Here is an 18,130-nt window from a genome sequence, read left to right on the forward strand (position 1 = left end):
CTTCATTTCCACTCTTTCTTAAGCTAGGTAAGAGAAACCCCAATTGATTCTCACCTCCACACTCACTAAAACTACTAATTAGGAGGGTGGTTTGATGTTGGGGACATGCTTTAGCAAGATCAATGGTTCCATTTGAACCTATGAGCCTTCCTTTAAGAAATCCCCACTTCAAACCTCAATTTGGGCAACACAAAACCTAGAAATGGAGAAATTTCCTAAAACCCACATTCCTTCTTGTCAATGCTACAAATTGGGAGAGGGGTTTAATGTAGGAGGCTTATCCTAGCAAGATTGATGGATCAATTTGAGACTATGAACTCACCTTCATGATTTTCCCATTCAAAAATCCCCAATTTGGGTAACTAAACCCTAGAAATGGGGGGTTTTTCTCAAACCATCTACATTCCACCATTCAAACCCAAAATTTGGATCGGGGAAAATGAAATTAAATATATGTATAGTGGTTTAGGGTGACCACATAAGCCATTAATGGTCACCGCCTGCACCCTCAAATGAAATTCCCAAATTTAGCATAGTCGTGATTTGAACTTTGGGGAATTTGGGTGCATTGTGTAAACACATCTTAACCAACCCAAGGAATAAACTTAATCTAAGTTAATTGAGGTGGTTGAACATCCCCCACATATAAATTAGCCCTATAGTTATAAACCCCCCCCCCCAAATCAAGAACAATTTCAAAGAAAAGGGTAATAGGAAATGAAACTAGAATATTGGCCTAGGGTCTCATTACCTTATGGGTGATTGTTTTTCTTAAAAATCTTATGTATCATAGGAGTAGAACCAAGAGCTGACGAGACAACACAGCGTGAGTCCAACAAGTGTCCATCAACACCTAGGACTTAAGGTGAGGGGATTTTGAGTGTTTTCATGGATTGATTGTATCATAATGCATATGTGGATGAATTATATTATTTTGCATATTATTATCTTATTCATTGTGTAAAGTATTGATGTTGCATGAGAATGTGGATTATGGTTGTGTATGTGTGTGTGTGTGTGTGTGTGTGTGAATGGGATGTAGGGTGGCCAGTGGTGGGTGCCTACGGCACTGCATGCTCAGGTTGAGTGTGTGCATGTGTGTGAGTGGGGTGCAAGGTGGCCAACGGTTGGTGCCTACGGCATTGCATGCTCAGGGTGAGTGTGTATGTGTGTATGTGGAGACTGGGGTGTAGGATCGCCAACGGTTGGTGCCGACTGCACTGCATGCCCAGGGTGAGTGTGTGGGTGTGATTGAAATGAGTTGTGGCATATTAGAATGCATTGGGCTAGGATAACCACCCTGGTGTTACTACCCTTGCCAATAGGGGGTTTACGTATTAGCTAATCCTTTCGTCCGATGGTCCATGATTGGGGACGATTTCTGGTGACCAAGGTGGACAGATGCCAACGTCGTGATAAACCCACACGTGATGTTGGATTCAGTGATGGGTATATATCCTACATGCGATGTTAGAATCGGTGTAGTGGTATTATGGGAGGGTTATTAATAGGGGTTTGCCGGTTAACAATGTGGTTCTGAAACTAGCATGCTCCTGACCCACAACTAGCTTGTATCCCTGGGGATTGATAATGTACATTCGTGACTGGGGATAACACCTATGTTGCAGTAGCACTTATACCCTCTTTGGACTTAGAAATTGTTGCTTAGAATTGTTTGGTAAGAAATGGATCATGTCATTGTATTCATATAATTACATTCATATTGATGTGGTTAGGCATGAATATTTATATTATTGTATATCTTGGATTGTCATGATTGCTTGTATGTGTTACCCCTCATTGGGCTTCGTGGAAACTCACCCCCGTTGTTGTCCCATTTTTAAATGTTGATTCAGGTAACCCTTCGGAAACTGTGATTGAGGATCCAGTTCTCTACGGAGGTGACCTCTCGGATGAGGAGTTGGTTGCGCACAAAAATGGATGCGTGTGCGATGACTGTGCATTTGGAACACGTTGAAGATGAGAGAATTATCTTCTCTTTTTTATTCTTTTTGTACGTAACAGATATATCCCTATGGGCCATAATTGTAATTATGATCCAAATGTGAAAACATTCTTTTTGTGTAAATATGATAAATATCTATAGAAACCACCAATTTGGTATATTTTGTTATATTATAAATATGTGATCTTAGAACCATTTCATAATTTTATGAACTTAAAATAATGCATCGTGGATCGTAGATGGATTGTGGATACGTATGCGTGTCCATGTCACTAACTCTAGGTGAGTGGAGGTGGGGTGTGATTTTCCACCCTTGGGACTTTGGAAGGATTATGTAGTCTTTAGGAGACTAGTTGAGAAGCATGCCTGTCCACTATCATAAGCTGTTAGCAATAATACCAAAGGTGTTTTGGTAAATGCACAGCTTACAAAATGTTCTTGTTTCCAGTTACCTTTAATCAACTCACAGCACCAAAAAAAAACGAAAAAAAAAAGACAAAATCTAAGTGAGAACATTAATATCAGGTTTAGAGCTTACGGATTGGAAACCCAAGCAGGAGGATCAGAAATTAAGTTCAGCATCTGGAATTCATAGTAAGATAAGACAAAAGGAGGTCAGGGTAAGAATGATGTCTTCCTCTCCCTGCAAATGAAGCTGTTGTTTCTTGTTTTTCCAAATGCTCTTGTAATTGGATAAACTGGGCCACTGGCATTGAGGAAGAGAGTAATAGATGCAATTTTCATCAGGCAAGCAAACAATCTTCTTCACGAAGAGCTCAAGGGAGAGGAAGACGAAGTACTCTACAAAAGGCAAACCAATCACCCGAGGGGTGAAAATGGGGGAAAATAAAATTGATGAGTAAAATGGAATACTAAAAAAAATGAGATTAGACAAAGTCCAAAAGAAACATTCTTACTAATATAGTGCACAGATATCAACAAAGATTTTAATTCATTTGAGTTTATACACTGGGGTCTTTCATCCAACATAGGGAATAGTGTAACTCATCACAGTTCAAATCAAATCTGCCACCATTCATTGATCTGAAAAGCTGGAGTTTTCAACCATACCAGTCATGAGTTCACTACCAACCAAAAAGGGAAAAGAAGATAGATGCAGACCTTAAGGTTTGCAATGAAACCAAGCAACGAGGGATCATCACATACTGCCCCACATCACACCAAAACTGCAAACTGGGTATTCATCCATTCTCAAAAAAGTCTTAAGCCCACCTCCATATACATTCACTTGACCTGTAAAAGATAATAAAGGAGATTATGTTTTGCGGCCTTTCACTCTTCCCCTTCCCTTTCCCCTGCCCCTCCCACTTCCCTCTCCTCTTCCCCTTCCGTTGCCCTGGCCTCTTACTGAGAATCCTCTTGATTTCCTACTATCCATTCCTTTCCCAAAAAGGTTAAGCAAAGCACCAAAATTATCAATCATTTTATCAGTGTTAGAGGCACCTTCTTCCCCTTGAAGTCCGTCCTGCCCTTCTGGCCTTTCGGAGAATTGAACGTCCTCTTCATTCTCTCCATCAGGGTTCAATCCATGCTCTGTTGGCTGCTTGTCTCCATACTTTATTGATTCACTGCTCAAGGCATAACCCAGATATTAGTCAAGCAAATAACGTGATGGTAATAAGTTAATTATCACAGTAGAGAGATGATGACACATTACTGAGCAGGAATTGGAAATAATGTCGGGCACCATTTTCCAAAGCTGAAGTTGCATCCATCACTGCCAAAGACGCAATAGAGTAAATAAGAAGTTATAAAACTCCATGCATTGATGAAGTATATAATCAAGTTGAAAGTTGTTTCATGAGATTACATGTTTGATAAATGTCAAGAAATTAAATTAAAAAAGGAAGAGAATCCAATCACTTCAGTGGGAAATCCACTCTACTTTTTACTGGGAATCCACATCTCTTTCACCAATGGGAAAAAGAGTGCAGCCAAAGAGTAATCATGAAGTAGAAAGAGTGTTGATGTGAGAAAATAAGAAACATTTCCATAATACATATTCAACCTACTTACAACTGCAATTTTTAATAGGAGAAAGATTCCAAAAGACCTGGGCTCAGGACTCACTAGAATGGTTCTTACGGCAATAACAATGAATTACAATGCATTGCCATCTGACAGAATATCAACTCCACAAATAATCAGACTATAAGTGACACTAGTTAGTTTCCATCAAAGGGCACACTAGCCCACAGATTTGATGTCTTGATGGTGAATTAATAATAGTCCTTGACTCCTTGTGGTGAAGCAAGTGGCAACCCAAAGTGGTGAATCCTTGGTTTGGGACTGGTGGTGAAGCCTTTCCCACAGTCCTATTCTGTAAATCCTGTACTTAAGAAAATCAAGATTCTAAGTCTGCCAGATTTTCCAGTTCACATGTAAGGGGCTGTATCCTGGTCTGACTTCCACCCACTTTTGCAAGGTACTAGAATGGGTGGGGCCATGGACCAAAGACAGTCCAAAACTCTGGCATTTTTTGCACAAAGTGGCCATTCTCATACTCAAACCCATGTATTCAAGCTGATGACAACTGAAGCTTGGACCATAGACCATCACACTAAACAAGGGTCTGTTATTTTTCTAAACACAAGGCTGCCAGGGCATTTATTATGCCACATAGACAAATGATGTGTCCATTTCAATTGTTGGATAGAAAGGACATGGTCTAGATTAGCCACGTGTCAAATTTCAGAATTTAGTTCAATCAAATATCCCCAAGTATCGGCATGCATCCTGTGTATGTCCATGCATGTATACCAGTACTCTGGACAATACCATGCACTATCCCAGATTTGAGCGGGACCAAACAGTTTAGATTAAAAAAGTAAAAAATTAATGGTTCAGATTTATCTTGTGATTTCCAGAAACGTCACATTCCTTTGTTACATGGATAACTACCATAATAATAATATTCACTATTATCCTAATGTAAGCAACAGAAAGTTAATGCAAAATAGCTGAAACACTTAGTATGACCTTTTCAACCTAGTCAGTAAAAAAAAAGAATTGAATCAAAGCTCTACTTACCCATGCCATACCTAACTTTCTAGGTTCAGTTGGTTTGTTAAGAACACAGATAACTTAATGACGGGGAAAAAAATCTCTGAATAGCAACAAATATGCTGCATGCTGATCAAGCATTTAAGATCATTTTAACATACATATAGCATGATGAACATTGTCTTAGAATAAAATGGTAAATGAAACATATACAAGGGGAAATAGCGAGGGAAATTTTTTGTCTTACCTCTTTGCCAATCCAACAGCATTCCGGAGTGGAAGAAGGCTTCCAGCATGAGTTATTGCCTCAAAACAGGGTGGAAGTCCTCGGATCTGAAAATCCCTGAATTCTTTTTTCACAGGGTTATAGAAACCCAGACCTTCATCTTCATACCAAATCAAAAGTTCACCATTTTTCATCAATCTTAAAGGTATAAAATGGCCACTGTCTAGTCCCAAAATTTTCCGTGAGATAACATATTCTTTAGTCCAAGACCACTTCATTCCATATTCCTTCATTACCCATATCTCAAGCTGCCCATTAATTGAATAATCGAATAAACAGAGATGTTCCCCTAACACACCTAAATTCAGACTATGGCTCCGGCAACCTGGGACAAAGCCTGGAGGTGGTGGAACAACTCGGAATTCCTCCCTACCCAAATCAAAAGATACAATCAATTCTCTAAGCTCATCCGTCATCCAATGAAGAGCTCCATTCACGAAAGCAGATGATGCTTTTCCACGAAGTGCATATGGCGCATCTCCAATATGCCTCCAATTTCCCAAACTAAGCGAATACACTTCGCCTTCCAATTTAAAAGTCGAAGTGCCACTTCCACATTCGAGATCAACTGAACGGAACAACATCCTTACCACCTTATACTCATTAGCCATCTCATCATAGCCAAAACCAGATACAATGTCAAAATCAGTATGTTTATCAGGCTTCGGAAGCGAAATATATTCCCCTGTAACAGGATTGCAGACAAATCGAGGACCATAATGCCTTGGCTCCGACAAACAGAGCAAGCCATTACAAGAACCCACAACTTCAAACTTCTTTCGGGTGGAAAACTGGGGATGCGCAACAACAGCACGGCCATCAAGGGTATCATCACAAGTATCATGTTGTAACAAGTAAATGTCATTAGGAAGTTCATCAATGCAATACCTAGCGTGAACCAGAAGGCTGGGAGGAATATCACCCTGGATTGCTCTATTATGGTGCATTTGGATAAAACGACGAATGTGAGTAATGCGACGCATATCCTTTGACACACATCTGCATCTTGCGAGGGTCTTGATCGGTAATCGAGAAAGAATGTCGAACACAACTTCCGAAGGAAGCTTCGACATCACTCCGATGTTCATTGGCTTCTCCATCTGTTCGTCCTCTTCTTTTTGGAGAATAGCCATCTCGTAGGTATAGTCATCGTCCACTTCCTCTTCCTCTTCTTCTTCGTCTTCTTCGTCCTGGTAGCCAGGGATAGGGTACCCAAAAAACTCAGCCCAGTGACGTTGGTCACCTCCCCAGTGACTGTAGTCACCCCTATAGTTACCATCCTCGTCGTACCGTAAAGGATCGGTATAATCATCGTAGGAGAAGGGATCGGATAAGTCAATGTCATCGAAACCCATACCGTCGTAATCGTAATCAAAACCATAACCGTGATCGGAGTCGAAATCTTCATATCCAAAGAACTGCGGATGGCTTGCTATGTTCACGTGAGTAGCGTCTGCTACTTCTTTGTTCTTCAGCTTCACTTCAGCGACGTTGCTTGAGACGATATGGCTTTGATCTTCCTTCGCTTTCTCCTTCCCTTTGTTGGCTGTTTCTCCTATTTTCGAGAGGTTCTTTCTTCTTCTACCACCCATGGTTTCTATGGAGTGGAATTTGCAGAAATGTTTTCGCGGTCTTTTCTTTAGGTTTTCACTTTCAGAGACCTAAACAGTAAAAATCAGAGAAAGAAATGCGAAGGGGGCATTGCGACTCTTCCGAAAAACCAAACGCAAAAGAACGCTACTCATCGCGTGGCCTCTGCACCAGTTGGCGAGTGTTGGGGGCTTCAGTGTCATCGTGCGCAGGGGCTAATTTGGAAGGATATTTTATTTTATAATTGTGGAGCTGAATTTCACAATATCCTGTGCTTGGACGCAGAACTACCGGAAAAAACAAAACCAACTTCTTAGTGAAAATATTCTCTTTTATGAAATTAGCTTAAACTACTACCAAACAGTAAAGCAAAATGACACCGTCACACCCCCCCTGAAGCATGAAGCATGAAGCATGAAGCATGAAGCATGAAGCATGAGCTGCCGCCGGGGAATCCCCCTACATAATAAGTCGAATTTTTTCCGGCGTAGCAGCTATTTGCAAACCAGCAACGCGGATGACAGCAGTTTCGCTCGAGCTTTGTCCCGTCACTTAAACAGTCCATTCTGTCCTTGAATGCGGGGTTTGTACTGCAGTAGAAATTACTTCCGACCATCATATTGTGGGGTCCCGTCTTCCTTCCCATGATTATATACCTCCACGTCGCCGTCTCTCTCACGTGAAACCTAATTTCATCCATCAACAATTCATTCTTAAAATTTTCTGATTCCGAGGGAATAGTCACGTTCGGAGGAAGGTATTCCCCATAGAGGTTCTCCCTGATACGGCACTTTTGATGGAACCCAGATGCCAAAGTATTCCCAACGGGGATGATGTTAGGCATGGCATTGTTTATGCTACTTGCAGAACGCGACACGTGATCTCAAAGACGATTTCAACCCTCTTCTACCGAAAAATAATCCTTTGTATTTCTCATCCCTGTTTTTCCTTGTTTTACTACCTGCAGAACGCGACACGTGGATAATTTTAAGACCAACGCATCGGATGTAATAATCCTCACCCAATCTTGACCGTTGGTCTCCTTGTTGTCCACGTGTCACATTCTGTAGGTAACAAAACAAGGAAAAACATGGTTGAGAAAAACAAAGGATTTTGATCCCTTCTACCACCCATGGCGTCTATGGAGAGAAATTTGCAGAAATGTTTTGGCGGTTTTTCTTCAGGTTCCTAGAGGACCTAGACAGAAAAAGGTGGATAAAGAAATGTAAAGGGAACAACGATTTCGTCTTTCAACAAATTCTAAAATTTTTGAATTATTTTTTTCTGGACATCCAAACATAGCCTAAAAACAACCATGTGGGCTTGAAGATTTGGTTAATAAGGAAGGAATACCACTTCATAGTATTCTCCCGCCAAGATTGATGAAATTCAAAATTAAGTATTGAATCATGAGTCTCATATTGTAGGACTGTAAGAACCGATATGGGGTAGAGAAGTAGTTAATCGGATGTGGACAAGGCTACTAATTAATTGTGGGCAAGTGTTCTATGCCTGGGATCGTCTCTTGCGACCGGACTTAGGCATGCTAACCCAAGCAGGGCACGATGATCATTTTGCGCACAAGGCCGCTCTTGAACAGAAAACTTTATCCCTTAATTGTGAGAGTCGTTCCTGTCTTAGACAATTTAGAAATTGATATTTGGATCAACCATTATCAATCTAAAACAATGTATAATCGATAAGGTAGTGACATTTAGCATTCTAGATTAAAAAAATAATAAATTATTGATAAAAATTGGTTTCAGTTTGGTATCGATATTTGCTGATATAGATACGAATCAACTAAATTAACTAATCCAAACTAAATGTATACGCCAATAAGAAACAATAACTTTTTTTTTTCCTCAGGAACTAATAGGAACAAATAAGCTCTTATTTATTTGTGCTTATCATGAATGATTTAATCAAGCACATCCAAGATTAGGTCCGTGATATATATAGCATAAGCAAATAAAGGATTTTTTTTTTTTTTTAGTGTCAGGTGAGAGCATACAATGATGGCCCTAAGAGGGATTGGGCACCCAAAGGGCCGGAGGGAGGGGACAAGAGGGTGCCACAAGGGCTCCACATCCTTTGCAGCCGCTACAATGTTGCTATGAACATCCAGCAGCTAGGAGCCCCTTGGGGTGTGTGTCTGGATACTCCCAACATCTGAATACTCACTGCAGTGTTGCAACGGCTGCAAAGGATGTGGACTCGTCCCACAAGTGCACCCAAAATGTGATGGAGTCGGAACTAAGGGCCCGTTTGATAACGTTTCTGCCGTTTCTGTTTCAAGAAATGGTAGAAACATAAATTTCCATTTCTAAAAACAGAAACGGAATTGAAGGTGTTTGATAAGTCATGTTTTTAAAAGTCGATGGTAACCAGTGAAAGAATTGCCACAAATCGTTTCTAAAAACGACGAAACAAGTTTAACTTATTTCGCCTGGGTCGTTTCTTGAACCATAAATAAGTAAAAATTTCTATTTCTATTTCTAAAAATAAGTGAAACGAAACAGTTTTATCAAACGCTTTTTGCTCCGTTTCTGCTGTTTCTAGAAACAAAAACGCCAGAAACGCGTTTCTTGAAACGCTATCAAACGGACCCTAATTCTATCTGTTTTTGGTTGAACTATATGTGAGCAAAGGACCTTGGAGTTTGTCCACCCACAAAATTTCAACTTCCATCTAACCTGCCACATGACAAATATAAGCACACAAAGTAGACATTCGTTTCTAGTCTACCAGTTCAAGAAACCCATCTCTAATGGTTTTGAGTATCTCTGTTTTACGCCTCGTACTGCATTGGATTATCTTTTGCTTAAATTATAAGCATCAAGAGCACATAATTGTCTAAGTACACTGGTTTGTTTCCCGCTGCATTGCCATTGATGTGAGAAGAACATGGGAAGTTGGCCGTGGTTTTCAGATAAAACTAAAGACATTGTTGGTGATCAAAGTGGACTTAATATCACACTACATCCACAATGATATCACTGTGGTTATGAGGAGAGCCAGAGTGAAAAGAACTAAATGCCTTCCATCATACTTGCATGCACCACTTAGCAGCAACTTTCCTAGAAAGTTTGATGATATTGCCATGAAGAACCTTCTAATTAAACTGCAAAGAAAAATCAGACTTGAAATTATAATAGTATTGTTCAATTCATAATAAACAGTAGTCATAATGCCCAGCAATGGGTAGACGAAATTCCTGGTCGGTGATGTGCACTTGCACATGATAATTTCCCTTAGTTTTGGAATCATGACAAGAAGCATGTTGGGAACTGTCAACAGTGTATTAGAACCTAGCATGAAAGAATGAAATTAACATGCAGCCAGGATGATAGTGTGGGCCCACAGAACAGAAAGCCAGAGATATTGGTCTCTGATCAATGGATGTAAGCATGAAACTGACAAGTGATGTTACCAGTATGTTATGATGGTGGTGATCTGCAGAAAACTGGAATTCTAGACAGAAATCAACAGAGGATGAGAACTGATACAGAAACTCAATTGAGTGGGTGCATGTAAGTGCAGATTTTCTGCGGTTGATGGGATGATTTAGTGTAGAAGAAACTTAATACAATAATCTAAAACCCACAATTTTCGGCGGTTGATGGGTGATTTAATATAGAAGAAACTTAATACAATAATCTAACCCACCTGAATAGCAGAAAACTTGTGCAAAATCAAGAAGCAACATTAACAGTAGCAGTTAAGAGTAGAAAAAAAACTAATAGCAAATAAAGCAGAAGCAACATAGTAAAATTGATCTGGTTGATCTGGCTATGACCCAGGTAATGCCATATGCTATTTTCTTCATTCAGTTTCATAAACAAGCACCTAAACATTATTTATTTATTTTTTTTTTTTTTCAAAATAGCAATCTAATGAATTAGATAGGACTTTTAACACTTCAACTGATTCCTACTTAACCTAGCTCAACAACAAACTCAACCTTATCCCTACTTAACCTAGCTCATGGCATGTAATTGGATTCAACAAAATAAAGCAAAAGAACTAAAACCGACAATGCTAAATTTGTCTGGATTCTTGCACCTACCAATTCGACTTCATAAGTTGGCCTATTACAACATGAAACCATAAAAAATAAAAACATAACAAATAAACCAATCAAACTATCAACAGTTCATCAAATAAAAGCTGATCTTATTGAAATGATCAAAACTCTAGATGCTCTACAGTATCCTCCAGCATCAACTACACTTGCATAAATGCATTATTAGAACATATATATATATGGTCTCCTCCAGAAATACTTATTAAATTATATAATATAAAAACAATTTAAAAACCAATAATATGTAAAGAAAATAAAAGTTGAGTAGGGAATCTGTGCATCATTTTTTATCCGGCCTTATTTCTATAAGATGGTCTGGGCCCATTCAGTTTCATCATTTATCAAGAAATAATAAAAAGATCTAGATCTCCAAGATTAAAAAATAAAAAATAAAATTTAAAATGCCCGCTCAAGAGTCCAGGCTCTAGGTTGGCTAGATACTGTTTGCGAGTCCAACAAAAATCCAATGGAAACACTTCAAGAATCAAACTTGCAAGTAATGGGCTAAGATATTTTCTAGGAGATAAACTTGTGGATGCTGATGCCCATATCCTACTTTTATATATGGAGAGCTAGAAATCATGTGGTGCTTAGACCAATGGTGCCATCTTGTGCAAACTTTGAACTATATTGCTAAGAAGAATGTCAGAGGAGCATACATCATAATTTATAGAAGAAACATCAGAGCCAAAGGCTTGGTTGCAACTCTTGAATAAAATCCCACTAGCATAAGGATTAGAAAGTTTACTCCTAGCCCTACTTGACAAGGAAAACGTGATCCTAATTCCACAAGGACAAGGAAAGTGAATTTCTAAACCAAAGAGGAAAAGGAAAATGGAACAGAAATAGGAAAGACGAAACTTATTTGAGTTTCAGATTTGAGAAATAAAATAAAAAACAAAGAAAACAGAACACAATAAATCAGATCTTGGGAGTTAGTAACTAATGATCTGCGTGGTAGCCAAAAAGAATTAAATCTCTTATGATTCTAATTACCGTAGTTCAGATCCACAGAACAGAAACCTAGTGATAATGGATTCTGATCAATGGATGCAAGTCTGAAGGAGTAATGGATACAATGATATGTGACGTAGAGTTGTAGGTCTCTCTCTTCTTTTGAGCTTTTTGCTCGTCAATATGTGGCTTCTGAGGATTGTGGACGGAAGAAATTTGGGCATGCCTTTGCAAAATCCATGCATTCAGGCCCTCTATTGGCCATGTTTTAATGAAATGTTCTGGTCATCCTGATGGCTGTTTGTATTCACAGAGATACCGATGGGGGGATTCCTCTAAGTTTGGTTGGATTCCCAAAGCTGCTGCATGTGGACTCCAGCAATTCTCTTGCTGTTATTCTTCCATTCTACTTCAGAACTTCTGTTTAAGTTCTCAGATTATGAAATCAGGTCAGAAGTTTGATTCCCTGTTCTAGTTCACTTCATAATTTAGCATTGAGCTTGTGAGTTCTGTGAGAGATGGAGCATAGTTTTGCGGATTCAAAACTATACTATTGTGGATGCAGTAGAGAAACCTTGATGGGATATCAAGGTTGGAGTATGTGGGATGCCTCATCTTCTTCTTCTATTCAAACATCTAGTCAGCGCCTGGTTTCCTAGTTCTTCCAATTGGTAAGGTTTCTTCTATTTTTTATTTAATTAATAATATGTTATATTTGCATGCTTAGTAGACTATTAATACTTCTGACCTATTAATAGGTTAGAAATTGGTCGTTCCATCAAGGATTTGAATAAAAAACAATGTTGGGGAAGAAGTTTGAATCTTTTGGACTTATAACAACATGCTTAGTGATTAGATATCACTATTTATTGTTTATTTATGGTTTATTGTGCTTAAAAACACTACTTTTACATTTATCTGTGTATCTTAAGTGTATCCTGCATCTCTTATTGTCTATCCAATACATCTCTGATAAATCCAGCTTCTCGATATGCTGCTCGATGCCTGATACAGATACTTGATACCTTGCATAGGACCCTATAATTGCAAAAGAAATGATCACTCATACAGTTTCTATTGCAAAAAGATGGTGCACTTATCATGTGTAATGTTACATTGACAGCTGTACACGAAGAGTTAATGCTATCTCATAGTCACCAGAGTCAGAAGAGGGTTGAGGTAGTAGGAACTCTATCAAGGTATGTCCAAGATGGTGAATGATGATGCTTCTTTTATCCTATGTCACATGCCCCTGCAAGCCAAAGGGCAGTTTGGTGATGTTGAGCTTGGTCTGTAAGAGAACCAGACTGAGAGATCCTTATTAGTGCTAGCAATCAGATGAGTCTTGGTTGACCAATCCAACGGAGATAAAAAAAGGGCTGCTATCAACTTGTTACTAAAAAAAAAAAATACTGCCTGTAGATGGTGAAACAAAGGCTATGGCACAGAATCTAATTGATACCATCAGAATAAAAGCCTAGTGTTGGCCAATTCAAACAATAATCTCATCAAAAGCATATTATGGATCATGATTTTAGAGGTTGGCAGGACCGAGGCTAATATTGATCTGTCTACATGTCCGTTTCATTAGTGATAGCAATAACTGAATCCTTGTTACAAGGTAATGTCACAAGAAATATTTAAAAAGAAATTAAAAAAAAAAAAAAAGGTTTGATGATTAAACCGTGTTTAGGCAAGGCTTTGAAGCAAGTCTATTATTCAGTGCAGACTGAACTTCCAAGAGAACAGTAACATCCCACTGTTATGGACTTTCATCTGCCAAGACGCAGTAAAATAGCAAAATAGCAAAATTGAGAACTCAATTCAAATAAGGCACTTCAGTGAAGGAAAAACTAAATCAGTGAAGCTCTTCACTCCATCACTGCAACACCACCCGCAGTCTTTAGCTTCTCTATAATATCATTTGCCTCCTCCTTGGTCACCCCTTGTTTCAATAAGACTGGTGCCTTCTCTACTAGGTCTTTAGCCTCCTTCAGTCCCAGATTGGTAAATGCTCTTACCTCCTTAATCACCTTGATCTTTGCTGCTGCATCAAACTTCTCTAACTTCACATCAAATGCTGTCTTCTCTGCCTTCTTCTCCTCAGATTTTGCAGACCCACCTGCAGCTCCAGCCTGAGGACCCAAGTCCATGCCTTCTGTTGATATTGGCTCCATCTTAGGATGCCTAAGTTTGTCTCTTAGTGTAGGACCAATCTGTTTGAGTTCTTCAGGGGGTAGAGCAGCAATACGCTCCGCAAGCTGGATGATCTTATCAGAAGGTGGGGGTTTGGGACCATAGGGATCATAAAAAGCAGGGTACTTGTACCTCTTAGGCTTGGCCTTAGGATCTCTGGGAACAAAATCAGGTTGGAATAGACGACATTGTAGAGGACCAGTTATTTTAGAAAGTGTGGGAGGGGCTCGTACAACTTTTAGAAAGGCAAGGAGCTTCATGGCAGAGGCTGGTGATGGCAAAGATTCACGAGATGAAAACAGCTGGGAGAGGGAGACTGTTTAAACCACCTACTTGCAACATTGAGTGCAAAATGAGGGCTCTAGTTGTTGTATATTTCCTAATGTTTAACCATCACTAAGTCCAGTCGGAGCTTCTTACCTACAAAACAGAAGTGGAAAAATTTTAGAAAGAAAAAAAAGGGATATGTTAACATAAGAGCACCTTTCTCATTCATGCCTGGATATGAATGGATCATATCCTGCATCCATAAGGAGTATAACACCCTCATTTAGCAGTTAGATAAAACGCCTAGAAATGTTTTTAGTTTCTTTGGTATTTCCCACAGTAAGTTCAGGAAAGCAATTATATGGTCCAAGAAACGCTCAGGTATTATTCATTTTGAAATATGGGGAAAAAATAGTAATAATTTGATTAAAAAAAAAAACGACTACTTCTGAAATGCAAAAGTTCAGGTTAAACATTTCCACAGCACCAAATATTTGTTTATATATTTGCATGTAAATATCAAGTCTCCACATTTCTGCACATCAAATAAAGTAGAAGATATAATCTACTGGATTCTAATCTCAATTTCATAGTTCAAAAAACCAAAATGACTGCAGATCTTATAATTACAATATAAGAACCTTTTTTTTCCTCGGATTGAGCAACGAAATAACTGAAAATCAGAAAATACATAGTGATGTTGCTATGAAAGTAATAGAGTTAAAACCCAATCCGTATGAACGCACTCTAAAAGCATACGCAGGATTCTGCTTCTATGAAACATCAGAATACACAAGGAAAATTCTTGGACCACTTATTCTCCAAGGATGATGTTAGTGAAATCCCCTACTGTATTGAAGAACACACTGATCTGCCATGGATGTGGTCTCAGATAAGATAGACAGGAGAGGAAGGAAGAACAACAACAAGAAAAAATGGGAAGTCTTTATTCAGGGAAGGAAGTATTTTCTTTCTCTTTCCTCCCTCCCGAATTAAAACCTCAAATCCGTTGGACTTGTAAAGCAAATAACCCGACAACAAGCCTCCCAATCGTTTCAGAGCAGAACGAATGCAAAACGGTTGCAGATTCCGTTCAAACATTTAAAAGAAAGCCACAAAATGAAAAGAGTTTGAGATGGCTCGAGTGTTTTTTTTTTTTTTCTGACCTTTTTTCCGCTGCTGCGCCGCTGTTTCAGACTTTCAGTTGCAGAGTCGACCGTCAATGCCGCTCACATCCACGGCGCCACCGCTGCCTCCCAGTTGCAGAGGGAGTCGGGAGTCAATGGACTGAGGGAAAGGGTATCTGATTAGTTTCTTTTGCGAAGAGCGAATCAAGAGGTTCAAGGTTTAGGGGAGCCGTTGGACAAGAGGATCTCCAGTCTTTATGGGATAAAAATCCTCCGCAATTCTTATCTTGTGCAATTGTGTGCAATACCCCCTGCAGAGGTCGACACGTGGAAAATCCGGATTGAACGGTTCAGATTAACCCACCAGTGAAACAATCCAAAACCATGGTTCTTCAATTTAAACCGAATCAGTACTAGGTATTCAAACCGAACCGATTCACATTTTGAATTAAAATCGGAGAGATTTCTATCCCATTACCTCTCCCGACTCTCTCTCTCTCTTACCTCTCTGCCTCTCTACCCTAACTCGCAATGAAGCTCCATGCTTCCACCAAGAAAAAAAACCAACGAAGCTCCAAGCTCCCCGCTCCCTGCTCCCTGCTCTCTCGCTCAGTGCCCTAACTCGCACGAAGCTCCTTGCTCACCGACGACTTCTCCTCTTCTTCTTTTCCAGCCACCGTTTGTGAAGACGACGCAGATCTGCCGCCGAAGAGGTTGGTCGATCTCTTTGTCTGTCCCTCTTTCACTCCCTCTCCCCTCTGATTTCTGTCTCCCTCTCTTAACCTTTTTTTTTCTTCAGCTTACCTTGTTGATACAGCCAGGTCGAAGTTCGATTTTACCTGGGAGAATATTTTTTTTAATCTCTGAGCATGAAGGTAATACTCAACTCTCTTTCTCTCTCAAGAGGCATCGAAATCAAATTCTAGTTCTGTGATTTGAATGTGTGAAGTATTGAATGTAGATTTAGGGTTACTTTCCTTGGCTGATTTGAATTTGTTTGAAGGTAAAATCTCTATCTCATCTCTTGTGTATTTGCTTGTTGTCTCTATCGAAACGGCTCCAACCAGGGACATGGTTAGTACATACCCAATGTCCTTGGTTCCTATCTCAGCCCCTTGGGGTATGCTGTAGGAATTCTCTCTCACAGATAGAGCTACCTAATTGTGATGATAATGGGATTTTTTTTTTTGAATTGAACCTGGAACCATTTAAGTGATTCATTACAAATTTTACAGTTTGGGGAAGGAGTCTTTAGCTCAAAATGGTAGAGCACCTTGGTTAATGCCAAGGTTATGGTGGTTCGAATCCACCAAGACTCAAAGTTATAATACCCAAATGTATTGAAAGTAGCATTGGTTCTAAATAGATTACTTTCTTGATGTTATTTGGATAAGAAAAAAAAATTCAATTACACCGAAGTTTTGAATTACTCTCATGGTTGTTGATCCTGCCATTGTATCTCCTTGATATGGCACCTTATGTGAAAGAACTTCAAAATTTGGTCACCCGTGTAGCTATCAGGAAAATACAAAATATGCCATTACCTTGGTCAGTAGTGTTTCTTATTCCAAATTGGTCTGCAAGTAAATCAAAGAATTCTTACTTCAAATTGTTCTCTAAATAAATCCTTGTTCTGATGGATACACAGTAAAAGATGTGGAATAAGTTGTACTGATCAGTTTGAGATTTCCCGAAGAGTAAAACATATATTTTTCTGATGGATACATAGTAAAGCATATATCTTTTATTTGCTAGTCTCCTGTTTATGCTTCCAATAAATGAAGTCTTGGCCCAACTATTTTGGAGGACTCCAGTTCAGCCATGCCCTGTTCTTATCCTTCCTAGTAAATTATGAAGCTTTTGATATGAAATTAGAGAAAAGTAAAGTTATATTGTATTCTACCTAATCCCATACAATTTGCTCAATGAAGTCATTAAGTTGTGATATGTCCCTACCCCATAGCTTTCAAGCACTCCTATTTTTATGCATACTTCATAGAAATGTTTACAGGGTGGAGTAAGCTCTCCAATTGAATGAGTTATATAATTGGCCGGCCTTTTTAATGTATATAGATGTTTACAGGATCTAAGGCTTTTAGTGTTTCTACTTGGCTCTACCTTGTTAATTTAGGTATCATAGTCTAGTAATGTAAACAGATTGTTTCACAGGTGACGAGTTCAGTTACTGAGACTTGAAATCTGTTTTCTCTTGTAATGTCTTCCTTGTCATTGTAGTGGATATGAAATCCCATGTAAGATTATTCAATACTGTGATGCATGTTTGACTGTGAATTTGATCTGCTTAGATGAATTATGAATTAGATCATTTTCTCAAGCTTGAAGTTTCGGTTGTCCACTCACCGGCATGGGTCTCCATTTAATGAAGTGGAGAATAAAAGTTATGATGTGATTGATCATGTGATTACTGTTGGGAAGTTGAATGGAAACACATGAAAATTTAAGTTCCTTTAAAGGTAATTGAATTTCTGAAATTTGTTACTACTGGACAAAAGAAAATGGAACCATCAGCTCAGAAAAATTTTGACAGAATTCTCTCACAGAAAGCTCTACAGATGAGTAGCTCATGTCCATGTCAAATTTGTGTGATGGGTTTTCTCCTTGGGGCCTGTATT

At 39.0% G+C, this 18,130-nt stretch overlaps 2 protein-coding genes across 5 annotated transcripts; both read right to left on the reverse strand.

The window, feature by feature from the left end:
- Positions 1–2,901: 2,901 nt before the first annotated feature.
- On the reverse strand, positions 2,902–7,144 carry LOC122088498 (F-box protein At3g07870-like). 2 transcript variants are annotated; one of them, XM_042657779.1, is made up of 4 exons: positions 5,238–7,144; positions 3,645–3,704; positions 3,431–3,555; positions 2,902–3,220 (listed from the first exon to the last, which is right to left on the reverse strand). In XM_042657779.1, exons 1-4 carry the CDS (start codon positions 6,866–6,868, stop codon positions 3,126–3,128), a joined length of 1,911 nt encoding a protein of 636 aa, XP_042513713.1. In that variant the 5' UTR covers positions 6,869–7,144; the 3' UTR covers positions 2,902–3,125. The 2 variants fall into 2 exon arrangements, with proteins under 2 accessions (XP_042513713.1, XP_042513712.1); XM_042657778.1 differs by having other exon boundaries at positions 2,902–3,555; positions 5,238–7,143.
- Positions 7,145–13,469: 6,325 nt separating this feature from the next.
- On the reverse strand, positions 13,470–15,742 carry LOC122088316 (50S ribosomal protein L7/L12). 3 transcript variants are annotated; one of them, XM_042657538.1, is made up of 3 exons: positions 15,537–15,742; positions 13,748–14,523; positions 13,470–13,713 (listed from the first exon to the last, which is right to left on the reverse strand). In XM_042657538.1, the coding sequence occupies exon 2, from the start codon at positions 14,361–14,363 to the stop codon at positions 13,779–13,781; it is 585 nt and encodes a 194-aa protein (XP_042513472.1). In that variant the 5' UTR covers positions 14,364–14,523; positions 15,537–15,742; the 3' UTR covers positions 13,470–13,713; positions 13,748–13,778. The 3 variants fall into 3 exon arrangements, with proteins under 3 accessions (XP_042513472.1, XP_042513473.1, XP_042513471.1); XM_042657539.1 differs by having other exon boundaries at positions 13,470–14,432; XM_042657537.1 differs by having other exon boundaries at positions 13,470–14,523.
- Positions 15,743–18,130: the final 2,388 nt, after the last annotated feature.

The sequence above is a fragment of the Macadamia integrifolia genome, chromosome 9 (assembly GCF_013358625.1).
Source record: "Macadamia integrifolia cultivar HAES 741 chromosome 9, SCU_Mint_v3, whole genome shotgun sequence".
In the NCBI taxonomy this organism is placed as follows: Eukaryota; Viridiplantae; Streptophyta; class Magnoliopsida; order Proteales; family Proteaceae; genus Macadamia; species Macadamia integrifolia.

Excerpts from the sequence above, each read along its gene's own strand:
- LOC122088498 (XM_042657778.1), bottom strand. The coding sequence starts at position 6,868 with ATGGGTGGTAGAAGAAGAAAGAACCTCTCGAAAATAGGAGAAACAGCC. Across the intron at positions 3,705-5,237 it reads GCTGTTGGATTGGCAAAGAG|TGATGGATGCAACTTCAGCT; the intron begins GTAAGACAAAAA and ends CGTCTTTGGCAG. Across the intron at positions 3,556-3,644 it reads TTATTTCCAATTCCTGCTCA|TGAATCAATAAAGTATGGAG; the intron begins GTAATGTGTCAT and ends TGCCTTGAGCAG.
- LOC122088316 (XM_042657539.1), bottom strand. The coding sequence starts at position 14,363 with ATGAAGCTCCTTGCCTTTCTAAAAGTTGTACGAGCCCCTCCCACACTT.